Source organism: Drosophila santomea, chromosome 3L (assembly GCF_016746245.2).
Source record: "Drosophila santomea strain STO CAGO 1482 chromosome 3L, Prin_Dsan_1.1, whole genome shotgun sequence".
Lineage (NCBI taxonomy): Eukaryota > Metazoa > Arthropoda > Insecta > Diptera > Drosophilidae > Drosophila > Drosophila santomea.
Genome location: NC_053018.2, coordinates 19,999,333 through 20,023,178, shown reverse-complemented (window position 1 = coordinate 20,023,178; position 23,846 = coordinate 19,999,333). Strand labels below are relative to the sequence as shown.

The following is a 23,846-nucleotide window of genomic DNA, read 5'->3' as shown; positions in this document are numbered from 1 at the left end:
CTCTTGTTCATCTAGATATTTATTTGTATTTATTTGTGGTGACATCAATAATAATTTTCTCGACCATCATTTTGCCTGATTTGCATACCAAATCACACGAAAAAGAAAAATACTTATGCAACATTAAGATTAATAATTTATGCTATTTGCTATACAACTTGGTGCGATTTGCTTTACATTTACATCCATGGATTGTCGTACTTTTAAAATTTGCTAATTGTGACTAATAACTCGGGCGAACCTCAAAACGAGTAAAATTTGTCTACCAGCGTTGCTTATTCTATAGAACAATGATTGTTTTTTAAACTAACAAATACTCTTGGGGGGATTGGAAACGTCTAAGTAATAGCTAGTCATATAACTTTATACTTTATACTTTATACTTTATATATGGTTCATAGCTTAGAAGAAAACGAAACCTATAGATTACAAATTCCACTACGATATTATGCATTCGCGATACAGATAAGCTGCCTTTTTTGCATATTTCGCTACAGTTTCTTTTCTCTTACCATTTGTTTAGCTTTTCATTTATGTATTTTTGGGCGTCTAAACTTGTATTCTTGCCGCTTTGTGGGTAACCGAAAAATTTGTTTATAATTCACTGTATAAATTATGAAAGCATAGTATTTGTGTTATACTTTTCGGTCCCAATATGCAAATACCTTGTCGGCGGGGGCCGCTCGACTTTTGCATATTTTGGCAATTTGGTTAGTTGTTTTAAACGATGTGATAACATCTAACCAAAACGGCACGAACTCGTATTTAGCGCTTGTTAATCAGAGTCAAACTTTTCTGCCCCAAAACATATATTTATATAGCTCGCATGCGTTTATTGTTTTCTATATTTTGTATTTATTTGGTGGTGTCTTAGCGGGGGGCTAATTTTCTATTGCCTCGATCGATCTTCAGTAGCTGATAACTGTCATTTTGCATTCTTATTTTTCTTATTTTTTCTTATTTTTGTTTTTTAGCTGTTTTCAGACCTTAGTGGTTAGATCCAAGGCATTCGAGGTGGCCACTTTGACGGGGGCTTCCAGCCTCAGACGCTTTCCATTCTCACTGCTGACTTCTATGAGTTCGTCCAATTTCCTTTTGATCGTTTCACTGGCCTCGCTGTCGCTTAGGATGCTATTATTATTATTATTATTGTTATTGTTGTTGCTGATACTGTTGTTGTTATTGTGGGTCTTTTCAATGCTGGTCTTTGCTGTCTCTGTGGAGGTGTTCTCCTCCTTCGGCTCATGCTCCTCCGTTTCTCGAACTGATATCTCCTCTTCAGGCGTTACCTTCAGATCCTCATCCTCGTCATCCGTATCGTTTTTCTCTAAATCGCTGGAGATCTCGGTTTCTGGTTCGATTTCGGGGCTACTACTCTCGCTGCTCAGGGAACTGCCAGTGGTCTTCATGCTCAGATCAATGGGATTATCTTGACCGGGACTGGGACTTGGATGCTCGCCGACTGGGGTTCCCGTTCCCTCCGCTTGTTGAGCGGGTGAGTGGGGTGGCGTCATGGAGACCACCAGATCCTCCTCCTCGTCGTCGTGCTCGGCGCCATCAATAATTCCATCCACTCTCGCCTCGTCGTCCTCTTCGTTTTGCCGACTCTTCACTCTCTCCCTACCACTTTCCGAATTCGGTGTGACCAGAGCCGAAATTGAGTAATCCTGTTTGGAGTGCGGCGGTAGTTTTGTGGTCGGCGGTGGACTTTGTTGCTGCGACTTGAGCACAGCGTCCAAATAGAAGCGCTTGGTGAGCTCATCGGCGGAACCACCATTCGTTAGCAGGTGGTTGTTGTTCGCGTGGCTACTTGGACTTCTGGGTGGTGCTGACTGATCCTCTTCCTTGTGGTGCTGCTGGTGGTTGGCAAATGGGGAAGTCCCTGGTGCGAAACGCTGCCCTGCACCACTGGAGTTGAAGAGATGCTGCACGGCTGCCGCAGCCACCGCCGCTTGCTGCTGCTCTGGCGTGGGTTTCAGCAAACCCTGGTGGTGCGAGTACAGGGCGGGGTGGTAGCCGGGAAAGAGTAGGTGCGAGGGAGGCAGGAACGCTGGTGGTGGCATCACGGGCATAGATGCTAGGCCCGGAAAAGGTAGCGGCAGGAATGGCGACATGTCCTTGCGCATCTGTGGTGGTCTGCCGGGCGCCACTCCTCCTCCTCCTGCTCCACCACCCGAATGACTGCCATCGGCACCACTTGAGGATCCTCCAGAATTGGATTTTCCACCCAAGTGCAGAAGTGGGTTGCCCCGCACCGAGCTCACCTCCACGGAGCTATCGGAGTTATGGGAATCCGGGGAACTTACCGAGGGTGATGCCACCACCGGATGTTTATGAGAGCCGTACTCCACGCTGCCATCCAATCCGAGCATCATTAGCTCCTCCTTGCTCCGTGACGAGCCGCCAGCATTGGCAACGGCATATAGACCCGGATAACCACCAGGATGCCCGAGCATACCCAGAGCTGCTGCCGCAGCCGCCGGTGGGGGCACTCCGGACATGCCCTTGACCCCGTTGGGCATTCCCTGAACACCGCCCGATCCACCGGCACTTCCGCCACCCGCCTGCTGGCTATTGTGGTGCGCCGCCATCGCAGCCACCGCCTGTTGCTGCTGCTCCTGCAGCAGACAGTGGATCTTGAACCAGTTGGAGCGACGACCATATCGGGAGCCACTCTTCGACATGCCCACCATGAGGCACTTCTTCAGGCGGCACGCCTTGCAGGCGGTGCGGTTTTTCTTGTTGATGATGCACTCGCCGTTGTTCTTGCAGTCGGATATCGACGACAGATTGTTGTACGATCGGCCGAAGAAGGACTGTAATGCGAAGTAGAAGAACGAAAATATTAAATATAATATATATACTGGCAATTAAAGCCTATTGTAAGGGTTGTAGCATATGTATGTATATTAGCTGGGATACTGTACAAGAATTGTATGCTACTTTTAGGTTAACAATATTATCTTAAAATATTATCTGTCTCTATTTTTTGTACCCACTCCAATTATCTCCTTACTCCATCTTCAAAAAAGCAGGGCTTCTTCAGCAACTTCTTTCATGGCATTCAATGATGTCATTCAATAAAACGCTTTCGATGCCCGGCAATAATATCTCATTATACATTTTTCTGATGATTCATCGGCTGGTGGGTCTGCTGAGACCCAGACCTTATTAAACGCTCTGCCCGAAAAGCGGCTGAAAAAGAAGAAATAAGGCAAATCGACATGCACAAGCGGCAACCACCTACACCTCCGCCATTAACCGTTGGCTGGGGCACCACACAACCACAATCAATTGCAACAAAGCAAACAAACAATTTAATTCAATGCGGAGGAGCCATGAAAACCTGAGAGCCAAAAAGCTGAGAAGAAACAAAAAGCCGGACGGACAACAGGCAACATGTTGCTGCTGCTGCTGCATGTTGCAAAGGTTATGGCTGTGCAACACTTATGCCAAGTTGCAATGTTGGCAGTAAATCACCAACGCTTCACGGCCTGCCCGCCCGCCTGACTTTGCAATCAACCAAAAGGGACAGACTACCTAAATGACTGACTGAATGGATACACTCAAAGAAACTTGCATCTAAATCGCGACACAGGGACTTGCTTAGCATCACAGCTAAACATAAGTAATATATAAATCTATAATACTCAATTCAAATATAGACTTTTTTGGCATTCCTATGAATATTATTTTTTGGAAATTAATAAAAGTCCCTTGAGTTAGTGCAAATATTTCATTTTATTTACATATGCATATGCAGCTGAATTTTTGCAGTGCATCTGACTTACTCTCCGTCTGCTTGTCAGTATTCAAGTTGGTTACTGTCGTTTTCTGATCGTAGGTGGAGCTCTTGAATGGAAGAAACACCGGTGCTGAGATGCTGACGACGAAGCGCAAAATTGAACCGAGACAGAAACAAAAACGAAAAAAATCAAACAGAAAAAGAAGCAGAAACAGAAACAGAAACAATGCGAAAATCCACTTTTAAGGTTAATTGGGCATCAAGATTACTGGGTCGGAAATGGAAATGGAAACGGAGGATTTCAGGCCCGTACCTCCTCGTCTTGAGTCTTCAGTCTTCAGTCTTGAGTCTTCAGTCTTCAGTTTTCAGTCCATAGTTTTGCCGTTTTCAGTTTCGTTTCAAGAAGCAGACGGACGGACGACTATTTACAAGCAATTTTGTGCATCAAAGCAGATTCACTTTTGTTTGTTTGTTTTTTCTTGGGTCTTTAACTTTGTTTTTTTTTCTATACTTTTTTTTGTACTTCTTGTGGGCGTTAAATTAGCCAAGCGAGGCCCACGCCATTGCGAACGAGGCCCAAGCACAAATCAAATAACGTTGACCCACAAATTGTACGTTAGTTGACCTTTTCTCCTTGGCGTGGGCAACAGAAAAAGGTACGACGAAACATCACAACAAAACTAAATAAATAAATAACAAAAGCAAATCCCTCGACTGAACTCAAATCGAGTCGGCGAAGAAACGAATCGGAACGAACAAAAAATGATCATCCCACCATTAAAGGAGTATTCGTATTTAAATCAATTATGTGTGGGGCGCTTTGTTTAACTTTGACCTTAGCCTGGGGCATCCATTTGTTGCTCCCACTCCCCCTACCCCTCCCCTCTCCTTTATGATGAACTCGGCTCCACATTCCAGTTTCTCGAGGAGAATGGCCTCATAACTTTTTCTGCTTAGCGTTTGCATCACGAAGGCGGCGAATTCGATTTATTGAAATCGATTGAATCGATTGATATGAAAGACTTTGGGCCGCAGAGGAATGCTTGTTCAAAAGTGTTTTTGCCATGGAAACTTTGTGGCCGCAATACAAACGGATTACTTGGTTAGAAAATGCAGAAATAATAAAATGTACAAAAGCATCTGCTCAATTTTTTTGGTCCTGATTTCTAAAACATTTGTTGACGATAATTGATTTAAAACGTGTTACGATAGAAAACAATATTATTAAAATATTTGTACATTGATATTATTATAATTACTTGTGTTGACAGGAACTTAAGCTAATGTAACCTAGCAGTGATCAACAAATAGCTGTAATGTCCTAGGCTAGCTAGATAACATCGTTGCACTCAAGCCAAATCAAATTCAAATTAATTCGAACATCGAACTCACCTTGCAGCCCTCGCATGTGAAGGCTCCGAAATGGAATCCTGCCGCCGGCTCTCCACACACCTTGCACGTCTGATTCATCTGCAATGGCAACGAGTAGAACAAAACATGAGAATGGGAATGGTACATAGTTTTTTGGGGGGGAGGTAGGTCTCCAACCTCCAACTTCCAACCCACTGGGCAACCCCTTCCCCACCCACCACCAGCAGCCCAGCGAGACTGAGGCAATAAATTCATAAAATTTCAATTAAAAGCAACAGCAAATCATGACACGAGCATCTGGAGCTCTCCATCTCCTTTCGATTCCCCCAAAGAGAATTGCAAGACCAGCCGCCAGCAAAATTCACACGCATTAAAAATTAAAATGCAAACATAGTTTGTCATATCGCGGAATTGGTATCAGCGAAAGAAGAAGAGCACGGCCTAAAACGCAAAGCGAGAAACGAACGACGACAAATGGAAACGGGAAACGGGCCCAAAGAAGCCCCCAACAAATGGCCAACCAGACCCGACCATGAACCCCATGCACTGAAGAAGGAACCCTTGGGGCATTTTCTAAATGTTGTCAATATTAAAATGGGGCCGAGAATAAAACATATTAGCTGTTTCATTTTATTAAAGTATGCCAAATTTAACTATATGGCTTATTGTTGTATTCAATATAATATGCCTGATATATTTACTAATATTTAGTCATTATCCAACCTACCTAAGTTTTTTTTCCCGTGCAAATGGCTAAGCGGCTCTTCTGGGGCCCATAATAAAATATGAAGATGGAATCAAATGAAAAATTGCCCCAGAGCACACACACTCTTTGAGCAAACAAGCTGCATTTGCATTTATATGGCAAACTCTGTACCTTTGCCAATTCCCAATCCTCCCCTCGCAAATAGGCGCAACTTGTAGTTGAGGGAATATTTGTTTATTTATTGCGAGCGAAATGTTTATCAACAATTTGCCATCAATTGTTGTTTGTGTGCCTGGCCAGGAGTTGGCTCTTCGGGCTCCCTCTGGTTTTCTTCAGTCTGGTTGAAAATTGGGCTGGATCGGTTTGAATTGCGTTTTCTTATTGCCACTTGTAGTTGGAACTGGAGCAAGAGCTTTGATGACAAGTGCGCACGCAAAGAGGTGGAAATTGGAGTTCACGACCAAGTGATCGTGGGAAGTCCCAAAAATTGTAATCCTTACTAAACTTTTACTATTTTAACCAGCTAAATTTCCACCGCAGCATTATTTCCTGGAATTCGTAAATACGTTTCCAATCGGTGAAAAAGAATAAGACGTAGGCCTAATAAGAATAAAACTGACATTCGAATTGGGTTAACGCATTTCCTATTTGTAGTTCATGTTCATGGTTACTTCTGTTCATTTCTTGCTCACCCAACCATTTTGGCTCCAGACTGAAATTTCTTTTCACTTGTACTGAAGTACTGAAAGTACTGCCTTAAGCGCAGTGCAATTGAAATGGTTTCGAATATATCAAAACTAACCGAAAATAAGCTGCCCAACTGGTAGCCAATGGTCCAGCCGCAGTCTGAATCAGGCTCATCCTCGAGCCAAGTGCTTTCCACCTTTTCCGAAGGCCTTTGTTATGTTTTATAACACCAATTGGCCCACGGGCGATTCTCGGCCATAATTCTTGCGGGCCACAAACAATTTGGCACATTACAAAGTAGGAGAAAGCACTCAACACATTCACTTTTTCATTCGCCTTCCCCTGGAAGCGAGCGTCCAATAAGCAAATCCCCGAGTGGTGGGGGAGTCTTATAAGAATGCCATGCCAATTGGCTTAGTTCGTTCAGGTCTGGGTTCCTTATTTCCAAGTGGTTGTTGGTATTGTAGGTGCCTTGTTTGACTGTAAAACATGCTAATCTGATTTCGTGTTATGTGTTGAGTTGGAGGTGAGTTTTGGCCCGACTTTGGGTTTGGGTTCGGGTTCGGGGCCCCTCGACTTGGATTGGAAATAAATTTCCTACGTTTAGGTTTCATAAAGCGTCTTCGGGTCTGGTGCTTGCTGCCCGCCAGCCTGCCTGGGATTAATCGACAAATAAAAATCACATAAAATAAATTAAAAATTATGAGTTTCAAGTTTCAACAACCTGCGGATTGGCAGCAGATTTAGTTTGATTTTAAATCACAGTCCAGCCGGTCAGAAACGGGCAGATAGAGAGAGAGGGCACAGAACACGTTGCAGATGAGCCTCGCCGTGAAATTTATGCAGACAATGTGCAATATTAAAAAGCAATAAACATTTATTTTACAACAGACAAGCGACATATTCTTTCCAAGTCTCTGCATTAAGGTAGTGAAATGATGGCCGACTACGTATATTTCTTAGCGATTTAAGCCGTCACATTTGAAATTAAGGCATGGTTGGTTTCTTGAGAAATGAGTTTATTCTTATTTGGCACTGAAAGAGACCCAGCGCAATATTTTACAGATTTTGAGGCGAGATTGATAGGTTTTTCTATTTTATTGTTTATATTTCTTTTTCTGTTTATAAAAAACCAGCAGCTCTTTTATTTATTTAATTTGTATTGCCATTAAATTGGCAAGAGCTTCCGCATTAGGTGTACAACTATACAATTTCAAGCTTTATTTGGAAAAATACATAATTGTCTTGGCAGATTTGCTAATAAATAATTCAATTAGTAGTTTAAGGACTCCATAAATTTCATAGTCTAAGCTCTTAATCGATCCTCTTGACACAGACCTGTTTTATCTGTTTAATGATTGCTCACAACAAAAATAAGACTTTTGTATTGTATTGCATAATTTGCGTAAGCCCGAGCTGCCCCGAAAAATACATTTAAACTCACAATTAGCCTGGCTATTAAGTGAAAGTGTTATAAATTAAATACGAGAGCGACAAATGGGCCAGCAAAAAGACCACATCATCTGCAAGATTTTAATTAAATACACATATTATAAATAACTTTTTTCTTTCTGAAGCAATTTGTTTTTTAAGCGACTACAAAATATTTGCGTCTGTGCTCAGATTATTGATGGCCTGCGAATATTGATGAGCTTTTTCGACTACACAATGCCAATTTATTTTAATTAGTTGGTATATTTTCCGAAAATAAAAGTTCCCCAGTTAGCCAGAAGTGCAACAAGTTGATCCAAGACAAATAGACGCCAGTGAATAAATATATATGAATACCTGCAAAAACTCCACCAGTCATCATCCACAATAATATAATAGTGGATGCTGTTGATTTTGTGTGTGATTAATTATGGCGATTGCTGATGCTGTTGCTGTTCTGTTTGTTGTTTGATGTTGTTTGGTTGTTAACCTTAACGCGCAGCAAAAATAGCAAGTAGAATTTATAATTTTTCATGCCCCGATGATGCAATGAAAAAAAGCTGAATTTACGTATACAATAATAAGATGCTTTGTTATATGGCTTATTAAGCTTGGCAAATAAAAGACGCGGCCACGTAAAAAAATTAAATAAAATTATTAAAATTCATTTAAGGCACGTTTACTCCAGTTTTGAGCTCGGCTTGCCTCGCCTGAAGCTGTTAAGAGCTAAGTGCCATTAAGACCAAGTCCAAGCTCGGTTTTAGTTTCAGCTTATTTTCAGTTTTTGCTTCCCTCGCTTCTTTTTGGCTGGCTAGCAAAAAATATGATAATTGCCTGACCTTGGCTGTCATGTACTAATGCTAAACCTCAAATTTGCACATCCAGTGCGCAGATTGGATCCCCTCCCCCTCATCGCAGCCAACATCCCCCAACATGGTTCGCATGCAATTATAAAAAAGCGCAGGCTAGAGGCAAAAACATAATTTAATTAAAATGAAATCATGCACAAAGCAATTGCCACGCTTTGTTCGCTGTGAGCTGCGGCAAATTGTTCTAGTTTTGAATTTTTTGTTCGCCTTTTCGCTTTTCTGCTGCTGTAGATTTTACGTTATAAACATTCATGACTCGTCGACACTGAAGACGGTCGTTTGTGTTGGTTTCGCTTGCTGTCGGTGATGAGCAGATAAAAGTGTATAAACAAATGCGATTAGCTCTAGACTGCACCTATACTGGACTTGGGCAGTAGTGGGAAAATACCGAGTGCAGCTGGCTATTCAATTAATATTCTGATTTCAAAAGCACTAAACTACAATTTTATAGATCTCAGTATTACCACTCATTAGGAGGTATTAAAAGAACACCTCATGTCAGCTCGATATTAAATGGGCGTTTGTAATTAGTGTTATGCCTTTAGGTTGAGAAGTTTGCTTTATGCAAGTATGACATAAAAGTACCTAAGGCAAGCGGAAGTAAACTTATGGCTAGTTCATGATGCAATTTACACAAGGCGTTCTTTCCAGATATTTTAAGAAGCGCATGCCATTTAACATTAAGTTTGTGTCTAACCTTGATTTAATTGCAGCCGTTTCATACTCAATTTAATTAAATACCTATAGATAAAATGCATTCACTCCCCCAGAGCTTTACACAATGACTTTTATTCGCATTAATCTAAATCGCTTATACCTTCCCCTTTACAACTGGTCCAAGTTCTAAGCTGAAGCCAGCTGCAAAGGTTGTAGAAGATTGCTCTAGTCGCAGCTTCTATTCCACCCCAGCCAATCGGATGAGTCATGTTGGCAATGCAAACTCGTTATTCCCCGGTCGATCTGTAGAAGAGGAGCGGAATTTGTCAAAATGGATGTATCGCATGTTTCTGGCTTTCATTTCTTTCCTCTCCTTTTTTCTGCCGCATTAAAAATACTTCAGGCGGTGGAGAATCAGCTGCACACGCGCATTTCTTTCGCTTTTCCCAACCCAGCACTCCTCTTTGCTTAGTCACGCGGCCTCTATGCTTAGGCAATTTGTCAAAAAAATAACGCACAACAAATTTTACACACATTTTCAGGGGGCCAGCCCTTCAAAGCCCCTCAGGGGAGTGATCAATCATAGGGAATCATTCAGCGAGTTTCCTCGTTTGTCTTTTGTGAGCGGAAATTATTCGCAGTTGTTATAGTTTGGCCAGTCAGTTTATTTTGCATCGCATATGTTCGTTTGAGATTTGATTAGATGCATTCTTAAAAGAATTACTTGGTAAGTGTTATAATCTGTCTTCCACAGTTACCGAATTTTATTAGAAATTTGTTTCACATCATTGGCATGTTTTTATATTGGATATGCCAATAAAAACCGACTCACGGAATACAACAAATTATTCTTCCTAAGTATTCTTTCAATTACATCCGTAGCCGAATTGGATTTGATGATTGATTTATGCTTTGTTTGACAATTACTGAATGGCCAATGAAAACGCCCTTATTTCGTTTCACCATTTCTCACTGGCTTTTAACGCAGTAACTCCCCTTGATTTTCATTACTTTCTTCGTTTTTTTCGGATCTCTAAACCCCTCGAAAGTCAATCCATCATCATTTATCGTCCGCTTGGCCGGTCGAGTTCGTTGCCTAAGTCTTTCGTTTTGATTTTCGTACTTAGCTAATTGTTGTCGTTGTCGCCGTCGTGGTTGCTGTCTTAAGCTACATAAAAGCAAAAGCCAAACACTATAATTATGAGCCACGATGATCATGGCGCTGATGATGATTATGGCGATGATGAAAAGTGCTTAGCAGAGTTTGCAACTTGAAGCATCATCGCTGCTGTCTGTTTCTGTTTCTGTTGCAGCTCTGAATCTCTGAATCTCTGAATCTGTGAAGCTCTGAAGCTCTTCAAGCTGTCAAGCAGGAAACGTTTGGATTTATAATGCTCAACCGCCTGCTCCCTGCCCCCTGCCCCTCCCTCGCTTCTGGTCTCGGTCTCGTCTCTGTTTGTCATTATAATTAATTTGTAACTATTTTTATGAGCTCATGTGAAATTTAAATTGTATTCTCCGGGCGTCCCTGTTTACTCTTTCTCTGTGACCGACGAGAGCGGCTTTCAGCGCCCGTGTGCCAAGTGTTTGTGCAATTTCCGTTTAAAATTTGAAATCTTCCGACAAATATAGTACAAATTATGCAGCGAAAATTGACAGGAAAACGTCAAGTGGGAGAAGTGGGCTTGGAAAGGGGCACACATTTTCCTGAGATTTGCCCGGCAATTTTGGTGTATTGGTAAAGAAATTCTCACAGTTCATGAGTAGTGAAAGAGTGCTGCCTTTGCAGATGTATTCAAAGAATTGTTTTCTTATACATTTTTTGGTATTCATGTATTTAAATAATTAACTTTCTTACATTTTCAATAGAAAGCACGCATTTTATTTCGATTAAGTTATATTTTAATGAACAATGTAAGTTGTTCATTAGTTCAATTTTAAGTAGCTTTATAGTAGTAACGTTACTTGTTAGAGTATTCACCATTCCCGTTTCGTTCTGGCATCTCTTAGTCAGTTTTCTTGTTATGCAAATGCGTGCAAAATGTGCGAGGTTTTCTTCTGTTTCCGAGACTCAAATGCAATGCTCAATGTTGCTGCAGTTCCCCGATATTGTTGCCTTTGGTGTTGTTGTGGTAGCTGTTGTTGCTGTTGTGGCAGTTGCTGTTGCCTAGTTGTTGGCTGCCAGCCACACGTTCACTGATCGCTGTGGCATTTGATACAATTTTAAATGTTAGCTCAGGCAAAAGCGGGGCAACGTCGAACTAACAAACTTGTGCCAATTGTAGCTTACAAGTGTTTGACTTGACATTTCGGCGTGCGCGTCTTTACTGAATTGGCACCATACATATATTAGCCATATATGTGTGTTGCGCTTGCTCCTAGAAACGTGTATTAGCTTGGGATTTTTCTCCGAGTGTATTCATATCGTTCGGGGCAGCTGACAGCCGCAGCCGCAGGTGAAATGCCTAACGAAATTAATCACAGCCAACCAAATCCCACAAAGGCCACAAAAGTTGGCTAACAAATTAGTGAGCGCTTGGAAAATTGCATTTTAAGTTGCTTTTTGCGATTTTTACAATCCATGATTTGGCATAAAAAGCTGCCAGTTCGATCCAATGAGCATTGGAACTGCACCAGATGCCAATGACTCGACGTGATGTATGCGAATCAAACATTGGCGCTCACGAAAAACAGAACTCCAGATAAAACTTTGGAAATAAATCTTATGCTCAGCATGGCAAGCAGACAATTTCGACAAATAGAGGATGCGACAAAATGAATGGATTGCACCATGAATGGATGAACGGATGAATGGTTGGACGGATAGACGGATAGATTGCTGACTTGGTTGTCTTAAAATTGTCAGCTAGCTGTAGCCTTGAACTGTCAAGTTAGGTTAGACACGAGCAATTTATTTTGTTGGGATATAAGATAGTTTCTAATTCATAGAAAAATAGAATGTTTGGATTTTATAGGATTTTAAAGTTGTATATTAGTTAAATTGTTTATTTTTACGGTCAATGCAAATTGATGGGCTTTCTTCAAAATATTTTATTAGGCTACTTAATTCCGAATCACATCTAATTTTTGTTACGGTTTTATATGCAATCACTGGCAGACTCTCCCCTTGAAATCGAGTCATCATGTTTTTTGTCTAAAATTCTTCCCACGCTTTTTACCGCTGCAGGAGCCAACAAATCCTCAAAATCAAATTCCAATTTAATTAGTGGACATTTTTACATTACGTATACGCCAGATCTGACGTCGGGAAGCCTTCTCCGTATACCCACTGCCATCCTTTTAGCCATCTCTTCATCTTGGCCTGTGTGTGGTGGGGCCATAAAAGCTGAACAAAATTATAACAGCCAACTTGCAAAACATTTACACCAGCCCACCAAGCAGCAATTGCAGCGGGTGGAGGTGATTTTTAGGCGGTGGCAGGCATCCGCTTTCTTTGCCTCCAAGAAAAATGATTCATGGAAGAGGCCCCAGACTCCTGCTGGTTTGGTGGCTCAGCTTCAGCTTTGGCTTCGGCTTCGGCTTCGGGCTGGTTTTGGTATGTAGCCATGGTGTGGTTGGCTTTTTGGCCAAAGCGTCTCGACGCCGGGCAGACTATTAACTTTGAAAGTTGTTTAAACAGGCGAAGAGCCAAGAGGCAAACCTCCACCTTCTATTTCTTATTTTTTCCTGCTCTCTGGCTTTTGCATTGGAAGCTCCTCTTTGTCGTCGTGGTTGGTTGTCTGCACCAGCTGCTTGCTGCTCCTTTACCTTGCAGCCAGTGTCATCGGCGTCGCGGCTCGTGGGAATTGGATCATTAGAAGCCGGCAAAAGGCGAAGGCGCAGGAAGGGGCAGAAGTGAGTTGAAGTTGGTCGAAGGCGGCACTGGGAGAAATTTGTTGATCCCATTAAATAAGCATCTCTTTCCTACGTGCAGAATCTAGTACGCGATCTTATTTTACAACATAATTATCAAGAAATATGTGTTATTCTTATTCCTTACTTTATTCAGAGCTCAAGTTATAAAATCTTACACGACGATTTCGAGCATCACAGTGCACATCTTTCAGTGCAGCATTCAGATGTTTTGTGAGTTTTCGGTTCGATTCGCCTGCCTTGGCAACCCACCGGGCAATTTTGCATGTGTTGTGTTGCTGTGTTGTGCCAGAGTTGCCACCGTTTCTTGTTGAAAAGAGGCGAGATAAGTAAATGTGTCCGCAAGTCTCGGCCTTTTTCTTTTTTTCTTTCGTTTTATTTGCACTTGCACAGCCAACAATTCTTTCTTTTATTTTTTCCCCGCCGTTTTTGTTTGTTTATTTGTTTTTCTCCGCTTTTTTGTTGGTTCAAGCTTCTATTTCTTTGTATGCGATTTATTTGTTTGTTGTCTCCTTGTTATCTGAGTTAGCTTTGACTCAGTGGGTTTTTTTACCCTTTTTGATTTTCCCCACTCCAAAGAGGTTGTATCCGTGGATTTTGGGGGAGTCAAAAGTCAATTAAATAAGAGCAGTGTACGGTGAAAAGCTTGTACTTGTTGTGGCCTCCGCTGCTTGTTGTTGCTATTTTTGTAGCTGCTGCTGTTGTGTTTTTGCGAAACGAGCAATTTGTGCCTGTGCTATGCGGTTGACTGTTTTTTTCGGTTTTTTTTTGGCTTGGGTTGGGACCAGAAGTGCACTATGGGAACCATTTCACCAAAAAGTTAGCCAAGTTGAAAAGTGTTTGGTAGAAAAATTAGTTGGGTGATTTATGAAAAAGGTTTGTGGTTTGAGTCTTTTGTTTTGTGTGTCATCGCCGGACGAAAAATTTAGGAAGTGTTGGAAGAAATATTATGAAAAGAAGCTTGGTTTTAGGTTAGTTGCTTATTTGTCACTTACCCTTATAATTACATAGATTTATTGAGATTTATTAATTACATAGATATCATTGGTCAAAAATATCGTTTTATCAGTTGAAGAGCTAAAATTTATATAATTACTGACTACTTATAATAAAATTCATGTTCGTTGCTTAAGTCACTCGATTTTTGGTTATAAAAAATATAAATAAGACACACTAAGCGCATGTAATACAGCTCTAAATATCTTTACGTATCTACGTCCAAGATTTACCCGAAAACGAGATTAAATTTCGCTTTCAGTTAAAACAAGATATTCCCAGAGACAAGCCCATTAAAAAATTTGGGTTTCACTTTCCATAAAACTATCAAAATGATGATGAATTAAAAGTGAATTAACTTGCGGTTTGCGTTGACTGGTGGGAATCAAAAATAACAGAAGAGCCAGGGATTTGTGCAAAAAATGGTCAATGGAATGGCATTGTTGATATTTACTTTTCGACTTCTGCCCAATCTCGTCTCAATGCCAGCTCCCCCGCTAATTCCGCAGATAAGAGGGGAATCTCCGTCACGTGTGTGTAAAAAGGTATAGAAATAACAATAACAAAGCCACTTGTTATTAGTAGCCGAGTGCGCTTTAAAAATAAACAGCTAATACAACAATGGGCATTCGAACAATTTGTTCGCTGCGCCACTGAAATCGAAACTAAAGCTGAGTCCGGAGATTCAAGCTCGGATCTAATATAAGCGGACATGCGGGCATGCAATGATCTCCGATATATGTGTATCTATCGCCAATAGTATATGCAATTTATATAAATTTAATTCAATTTGCCGAGCTAAATTGTTTAGTTTTTGTTTTGCTCACAATCGTGCAGAGGTCGTTGGCGGGGGCGAAGGCGGTGCGGTGCGGTGCGGGGGTGTCTGTTAATTTAATGATTGGGTCTTGGCTTAATGTGTAATGCCTTGACTCGAAAACAATTCTAACAATTTGGCAGCTCATTATGCGGTGCGCTCGCTCGCTTAACCACGCCAACTTGACTCCAATAAACGATGCACAACCTTGACCTTAAGTCAAATGAAAGATAAACCAAAGCGGCTGAAAAAACCTCTGCTTCTGCCATTATTTTTTATTACGGATTACAAACCGAAAATTATAACAATTTTGTTACGCTTCTTTGGGGAAAGGGCCCCGCACCGCATTGTAGCCAGCCTCCTCTGCCCCAGAAACCCCGCGATCCACTATCGTTATTAGGCGCCAACTTATCAGCGTAATAAAGTGGCGGGGCAGACAGTTGGAACAGTTTCTGTGCGGAGGCAGCGTGTTGAACTTGAAAATGAAAGCAAAAGCAAAACGGGAAAGAAGTCCAATACGCAAGGGTCGATAGAGAAATACTCTTTGAAATTGGATGGATGTAAAGTTCCTATAGGTTTCCCATATAAAGTAATTGTCATGTGAAATAAAAGAAAGAGCAGAAATAAGGAAAGTTAAGCGTAAGATATTCTATTGCCATGCGGCATTCAGTTTTCTACTCTTCTGTTCAGAAAAAGAGCATTTCAGTGGCGCACTTACTTTTTAATTTCCTTGGGAATCCACGAGGCATAAAGCACTTGCAATTGGTTGTGAGTCTTGTGGCGGCAGGCGGGCGGAAAATGGGAAGGCAACCCTGCCCCAACTTTATCTCTAAGCCACGCGCTAATTTGAAAATAATGCTCCCCAATCATTTTCACATCTTTTCACATTTTCAGGCACTCTTTAGCCTTCTGAGCGATCGGCGTGGAGTGAGCAATTAAAGTAGACAACCCCTTTGGTTTACCTTGTGGAACATAGTTGCTGGCTAGTCGGCCCTTCCACTTGTTGATTGTCTGTATAATTACATAATATTGCATAATTTTGCAAACAGTACTCGGTCGCTTTGGGATTTCTGCTCTGTTAGCTACGTAGAGTCTCGGAAACTCGGAGTCTTTGGGGTCTCATTATCGTCGGCTGACCGACGATCTTCTTCGTTTTCGCTTTCAGTATCAGTGCACAATGTAGTACTTAAATAATAGAAGTTTAATAGCGTTTTGTTTGGTACCGGCCGTATTTGCAAGTCTTTAGTTTCTGCCGTTGCTGCTTCTACTTGCTGTTTTTTTTTTTTTTTTTGCTGCTTTTGGACTACTAATGCATTCAGCTGTATGATTTTTGTCAAGGTTATCCAGTTGGCTGTGTTAGCGGATATAATGACATGATGCATATGGTGGAAGCCAAAGTCAGCATCAATTTCGGTTCTCTCGCGTTTTTTACCCTCTTTGATTTTTTCTTTTCGCTTTTCGGGAGGAAGTTCATTTTAAGAGCGTTGTAATTGTGTGTAGTTCGTTCAAGTTCGCTGCCTTAGTCATTTGGCAAGAGCCTAACGAACTTTGCAGAACTTTTCAGCCATCCAGCAAATCGCAATGTGCTGCAATGTTCCCTCACATGGCTTTGGGGCTTCGGACTGGCTAATTTCGCTCATTAATCATCGAGCGGCGGCTGCGGGAGAAAATCGCTCCGAAAGCTGATTACACATGCACGGCCCACCAAATCAAAGTTGTGCCAAAAGGTTCCACCACATGAAGACATCTGTTCCAAAGCCAGTGAAATGTATCTGCAAACAAATGAAGTTGTCTGCCAGGCAACTCATTCCGATTCTAAGGCTCCTCACTGCATGTCTAGTAGAGTCATCAAGCCCAGGATTGATCATTGATCTTTTGGCACTCAATCCTCCGCCTCCTCCTCGTCGTCTGCTCACGAATTATAAATAGTGCAAATGCGTGCAGTGGATCATCATCATTAGTTTTCGGCCAAAAACCGTGGCAACAGACTTGTCTAAAGTCTGAGTCTAGTCGCTTCCCGCCCCCCTTATGATGCCCTAAAACTGGCATTGGCAATTATACGAGTCTATGTGTCTGGCTTTAGTTTTGCCTGCAAATTGCTTCTATTCCTTTTGGGGCTGGTATATATACTGAGGCTAGAGAACTTAATATTTATACTTAATACTTGTCTAAATCAACAAATTAAAAAAACACTTAATTTAACAATAAACAAAAGGAAAAAAATTTAATAAATTCTCTAATTGTATTTCTATAATTAAACAATTTTTTAAAAGGCGTATTAGTAATTTCTTATATACTATATAGATGTCGAATAATGTTACTTTTTTCCCATAACATAGGGCCAGTGATAATCGCTCACTTGTCTTAACAACCCGTTGGCTCGTAAGAGTATTGCCAATTCCCCTGGTAACCCATCGACTCCTGCCTGCCAAGTTCGTGTCCTAAGTCTTTCGTTTCGTTACGTTTTGTGCTGCAAGTCAGGCATTTTCTAATTGCAAGTTAATTTCTTGTTGCGAACATAAATTTAACATTCTAATTGAGTTATCAACCGCAACATGTACATACACACTACAAAAAGAAAAAAAAACGAAAACAACCGCGACAGGAGTGGATGCGGCGGTAAAACAAGTAGGAGAAGGAGATGCCGACGCCGGACAACTTTTACAGCTTCTCATCTCATCGTCCTCAAACCGTGCTCACTTTGGTTTTTCGCTTCCAAACTGGCTACGCATGTGAAAAATGGCCTACACATGAAGCCACTGAGCTTGTATTCTGCTCCTCTGCTTCTTGTTGCCGCTTAGCTGGTTGCTTTTCCAACCACAAAACTTGCAACAAAGCCAAAGCCACTAGCGTCCGGGTAAGTGCAGTAATTACATTTCGGTGTGTGTAAGTTTTTGGGCCTCTGCTAATTTGCCTGCTGCTTCTGTTTTTCTTATTTAGTTTTAGGCATTTATAACTAATTTTGCTGCCGGCTTCTGCGCTTCAGCGTTGAAAGAATTTTCCAACGTGAAAATATGCACTTTGGCATGGCTCGTAATTAATTTACTTTGTGTGTTTGCCCAATGGCAGCCGCAAAGGAGAACGACACACACGAAAATATGAAAAAAATCCATTACGCAAATGTTTATGACCAAAATGGTCAGCGGGCGAAGAAGCAGCGGTGGCAAGAGCCTCTTCATCTGCTGCCAATGCAAATAGAAAAGATTTGCCAAAGCCCCCAGATGCGTGTGCCCCAAAACTCAAGCTGCAGATGGAAAATCGAGGATGGAGGATGGAGGATGGAGGATGGGCACCGAGAGTCATGTGAGCTTCTCTCACATACATCATAACATTGTATTGCATTTTCGCCCGGACCGCCTTCCACTGTTTCCCAGTTCGAAATTAGTTTTCTTTTTCCGCAGCATCGTGTCATCAACGGGATTTTGGAGGCGGGAATGTATCGAAGGTCGTGGAGAAATGGAGATGTTGCAAGAACGTTAAAGTTCGTAGCAGAACATTTTAGCGGACCTTTTACGGGTGTTGCATGCTTGGAGACTAATGAAACTAATATGTTAAATCGTAAGTGGAAGTTATGGCTTGGTAGGTAAACTACAAAAATCCAACAATCTAAATTGTTCTAATAAAATTCGAAATTAATTACTCAAAGCTGCTTAAGATGTTATCCATATGGTCTATAGTAACTTGATCCGTCGTTATTTGAGGTGTATTAAATATTTTAGTTTATTTTCATTGGTTTCTCATATGCATAAATAATTATGGCTATTCAAAAAGCAGATTTTATAGCATTCGCTTATTTTTTAGTTTTTGCTTATTATAAATACATGGGCTTAAATTTATTTGTATGGTTTTCTAATATTCACTCCATTTTTCTTAAAGACAGACATTTAAAGCCACTAAGACACAAATTTTGACCAAGAGAATATTTTTAGATCTACTGAAGTTTAATCCAGTGGAATTCCTTACCAGTTCCCAGCTCGTTACATATTCATAAATTTATTAGCTAACGCTACCAACTTGCCGCTCGAAGACATCATTTTCAAAAGTGGCCCAATTCGAGACGCTGTTGTTGCCTTCATTTTAATCAAACATTTAGTTTATCGTCTCACATTTCAACTAATTAACACTACGACGGGACCGCCTCTTTGAGCTGTGAGATCTCCAACTCGGCTCTTGAATGTTTTTCGACTGGCTTTGGCTTAGCCAGCCTTCTGCGGTGCCGGCATTCGACTGATCGACTAAACGAAAATCAGCTTAAAATCATAAAAAACGCACTTAAATAAAATTTAATATTCAAATATTGACATTTAGTGCCATGTTAGCAGCAACTTAGGTGTTTTCTTCGCCTTCTCTCTTTATCCCATATTTTTCGAGCTGCCCTCCTAGACAATAAGCCTTAAATTATGCATGTGGATTGAACGAGAGACGACGCAATTCGCTTAGCATTAACTAATTGATCTGCATTAATTTCAAACCGAGACTAAAGACAAAGCCCGAGCAGGTGAATCGCGTATGCTGGATATACTTAACGTAGTTCGTATTTGTATTATGATTATTATCATTTTTTTCTCCTATTAAAATTATGACATCATTTAAATATTTTCGCCGTCGTTGGCGAGATGTTTGTGTAAACTGGTTTAGGCTACTCACAATTTTCGTCGCTCTTTCTGTCGCCTTTATTGTTGTTGGGCAATTATGCATGCCCTCAAGCCCCAAACCCCATAATTCATAAATTCATTTTGCGCCCAAATTCGAAAATGCGGAAGCGCTTTGATTTGCTGATGCTCTTGGGCCCATATCAAACATACCATACATATCTTATCAATAAAGCCAGATTTTCAACGCGCAAATGGTCTTGCCCTCTTGTCGCTTATAAAATTATTAAAGCCATAAACTTTTTATGACTGCTCAATATTTAGGTCGTAAAATATTATGTCTGTATATTATTATTATATTTTCTGTATATTTGTTCTTCGAGTATGTCAGTCGATTTGTAAGATGGTGGGAATGTTAAAATAATAATATCAGATTGCTTACCGCATATGGATTATCCTGATTCATCATTATGATAATCGTGAATCACTCAGCTCGCGGTGCTCAACCGAAAGAACTGTAAGAAAAGCCACAATATAGTTTTTAAAATATTTGTATTTGCCAAATATAAAGATTGTGATGAATTCCTCGTTAATTGCAGTCACACTAGACACACACTTAATAACAAACACTTAATGATAACCTATAACTGTTGAAGTAATTCACTCTTTTTATATGACTTATAAATTGATTGGTACTACTTATTATTTGATCCGGTTACTCCAATGCTTTTAGGGAGAGCCAATATCCCTGATACTTGATCTGCACTTGTTTAATGGAGCTTTTGCCCTAAGCATATTGAAGAATCGCTCCAAATCTGTTTGCAACTCTGACATTTAACTAGGCTGCCAGCTAATAATAATAATAACCATAGTAATGTTATTATAAATCGCGATGCAAATGCTGGCGGATCTTTGCTGCTTAGCTGCACCTAAAAACGAACGACGAAGACAATCAGCTGCCTCACGTCAACGGTCTCCCAAGAACCCCCAGAACGACTCGGTGAGTCACCCTGCACGGAGACCCACTTCTGGGCAGAAGACTTGGCCAGGTCGGATCCCCACCACCCGCCCCTCGCAGCGAGGAGGCATGTTAACTGACAACAGGTGTTTGCTGTTCGCCGTTTGTCTTGAAATCTTGCGGCCTGCTTGCCACATTTGCATTTGATATTTTGTATGCTTGTTTTGCTGCCGCTGTTAACGCGTCCGCACTAAATACTTTCACACATTGCGCCCCCTTTTTCCCCTTTTTGCTCTCCTTCGGCTTTTCCGGCCTGGGACTCGGACCCCTTAAGGATGTGGACTGCTCAAGTCAGCACACGACCTTGATGTGTTAATTTCCCAGCCAACTTCTGTCAGTCACCGTCCAAGATACACTTTTAAAATGTTGTTACAATTCAAGGTACTATCTGAACCTATCTTCATACCTCGTAGATATTAGTAGGGATGGTTCAAGTTTCTATTTCTGCACCACAGAATATTAACAGCTTCTTTTATTTTCTGCTATATTAATATACATGGTAGCTTTAGAATATTCTAAGCTTCAATAAATTCTATTAAGTTGCTTGGACTTAAGTGGGGTGTTTCAATATCAAATTGGGAATTAAGTGCATACGCTTTTTTTGAGTGTTGGTCTCAGGAACAGTCCCAGGAAAGAGTCTTGGGCTGCGATCTTGAAAGGTGCCAGCCAAATCAACCTGTGAAGAAGATTGCCCCAGCTAACTGGAATAAGTGCGCACTCTGCGACTTGCAGAACATAGCAAACTTACAAGGCACTCGCCATAAGTGCGAGTATATGGGGTCTGCCAATATTTGCGTCACATGCAAAAGCAATCCAAGTTAGATTCTTCATTTGCCTGCAAGCGAGCCAGGCCGAAATGCACTTAGAAAAAGGAACAATTAGTGGGAGTGGCCGATGAATGGTTCAATAAATAGAAATGTTTTGAATTCCCGAAAATGCGTTAACTTTTTTTTCTAATCAAAAAGTAGCTACTTTGTTTATATACTACAATTTTGTTTTTCTCATTTGATCAATTTAATATTATATAAATTATTATTCAAGCATTAGCATCAAGCCAAATGTGCTTAAATTGCCAGCTTTAATATTCCAAGAATTCTTTTAATAATTGTACCAAAATAATTCTTTACGGATAATTATAAAGGTCTAAAGCCTTAATAGATCAGACAACCCCAGTTCCATACTATCGAGGGATAAGAATTTTTTTCAGTGCTGCAGCTAATGCCATTCCCATGGATCTTGCCTGCGTTTTCGAATTTTTGTAACAAATATTCTGGCAAATAAAGCTTTACACGCTATTTGCATTATAAAGCAAACATGTGCGGCGACTACATCTGTGCAGGCCATCTCGCTCGCACTTGACTTACATTGATTCTGTTATATAGTCGTAAAGTTTATTTGCCCTGCCCTTGCTTTTGTTGTTGTTGATCTAGCCATGTTTTATGGCCACACTAAAAAGTGCACTGGTCAACAAAGATCGGCAAGAGAAAACTTTCTCACAAAACTGTAGAGCTGCGGCTTCAGCTCCTACTGGGCTGTCGTATAAGTGTCATATAGGGGAGTGTGTATATGGTTTGTATAATTAAATCATACAAACCCCGCCAGTCGTAGACAGTTCGTCAGTTAGTCGGATTGTCAAGCGTTATCTGGCGTCGCCATCTTCATCTCGATTTTTTTTTATGAATTCTATTCGTTAATGAAATTCACATGTTCCCCATCTACAACTCCGAAGCCCCATCTCTACCCCCATTTTTATGTCCGCAAGATGGATGTGTCTCAAAAAAGGCAGTTAAATGTTCGTTCCGTTTCTTCGATGTTTTTTTTTTTTGGCCCCCAGTGAACCTTTGAACTTACCTGCTTTTACTGGCCGATCAGCCGATCAAGATAATCCGATTTATTTGCTTAGTGTTTCTATTTTGTTGCGCACTTAAGGTTTGCTTCTCCTAACATTGTGAACTTTCCGTTTAAGGTTTTGTGTATTTTCGTGTATTTGCTTGCTATTATTTTTTGTTCACCTTGCGCCAATAAAACGTCACTTGAGCGTATAGAGTTGTTGCTGTTTTTGCTCAAATTGCACTTGACTTTTAGAACTTTAGGCGAGCGTGAAGCATGTTTAATATATATCTTTTGGGCTGTTTGAGTATGTGTGTTTTTGTTTCTAGCAGGGTGTATATCACAATAAGGTCATATTTTGTATAATTTTTATTTTAATAAAAAGTCTGTAGGTTTGCTGTATGGTTGATTTTGTATTTAGCTAGAGACTTTATTTGGTGCTGTTTTTACGCTTTCTGTACTTTTGATGCGATTTTTTACAGAGTGACCACACCTTTGTGTGAGGGCACTCCTGGCTGCGCACGCGCACTTGCCGTAAATTTCGTTATTTCCGCTTTCGTTTGCCGCTTTTCAGCTCTTTTTGCAGTGACGTATTACAGACTGAGCTCTACTTTTCGGTTGATACTACATATATTGGTGGTATTTTTATAATTTATTTTATTTAACTGAGTAATTTGTTGATCTTAATTGGCATATGCTGATTTTTAGCGGCGGCCAAAACAACGTAACCCCTGGGACGTAAGACGAAGACGACGCAACGACGACGGCGACGTGCGATCGAGCGTGCGAGCAAGAAGCGCGAGCTATCACTAAAGACTGATGTTAAGCAGTTCTGCAAAGTGCTCACACCGCTGCGACTCGGCGACTCAGATGCTTTGCAATATCATCCGACGAACGCTCGGTAGCACACTGAGCTGAGACTTCGGCTACCAGAGAAGTAGCAACAACAATATCTCTGGCCGGGGAGATGATACTACTATAAACAAAAACAAAAACTACAAACTGGTCGAAGAAGCAGTAACAGAAACCGAAACAAAAACAAAAGACTGCAAAAGCGACAAACTCGAGCCCAGCTGGAGTGCGATTGTGTGTGTGAGGAAGAAGACAATTCCGATTCTCTCTAACGGTGATACACCCGAACACTCAACCCCCAACCGAGAGATAAACCGAGAGAGAGAGTGAGACTTGAGATTTGAGCGACTTTGAGCGAAATTGCCTGTCTGTGTGAGCCGCTGTTTGAGTGATGTTAACTCGAAT

At 41.0% G+C, this 23,846-nt stretch overlaps 1 protein-coding gene across 2 annotated transcripts; it reads right to left on the bottom strand.

The window, feature by feature from the left end:
* Nucleotides 1-18: 18 nt before the first annotated feature.
* LOC120449114 (knirps-related protein) lies at nt 19-23,451 on the bottom strand. 2 transcript variants are annotated; one of them, XM_039631424.2, is made up of 4 exons: nt 22,611-23,451; nt 20,184-20,256; nt 5,138-5,215; nt 19-2,816 (listed from the first exon to the last, which is right to left on the bottom strand). In XM_039631424.2, exons 2-4 carry the CDS (start codon nt 20,208-20,210, stop codon nt 981-983), a joined length of 1,941 nt encoding a protein of 646 aa, XP_039487358.2. In that variant the 5' UTR covers nt 20,211-20,256; nt 22,611-23,451; the 3' UTR covers nt 19-980. The 2 variants fall into 2 exon arrangements, with proteins under 2 accessions (XP_039487358.2, XP_043861996.1); XM_044006061.1 differs by lacking the exons at nt 20,184-20,256; nt 22,611-23,451 and adding an exon at nt 18,472-18,576.
* Nucleotides 23,452-23,846: the final 395 nt, after the last annotated feature.

Excerpts from the sequence above, each read along its gene's own strand:
- LOC120449114 (XM_044006061.1), bottom strand. The coding sequence starts at position 18,561 with ATGACACGATGCTGCGGAAAAAGAAAACTAATTTCGAACTGGGAAACA. Across the intron at positions 5,216-18,471 it reads ATGCAATACAATGTTATGAT|ATGAATCAGACGTGCAAGGT; the intron begins GTATGTGAGAGA and ends TTGCCATTGCAG. Across the intron at positions 2,817-5,137 it reads TCACATGCGAGGGCTGCAAG|TCCTTCTTCGGCCGATCGTA; the intron begins GTGAGTTCGATG and ends TTCGCATTACAG.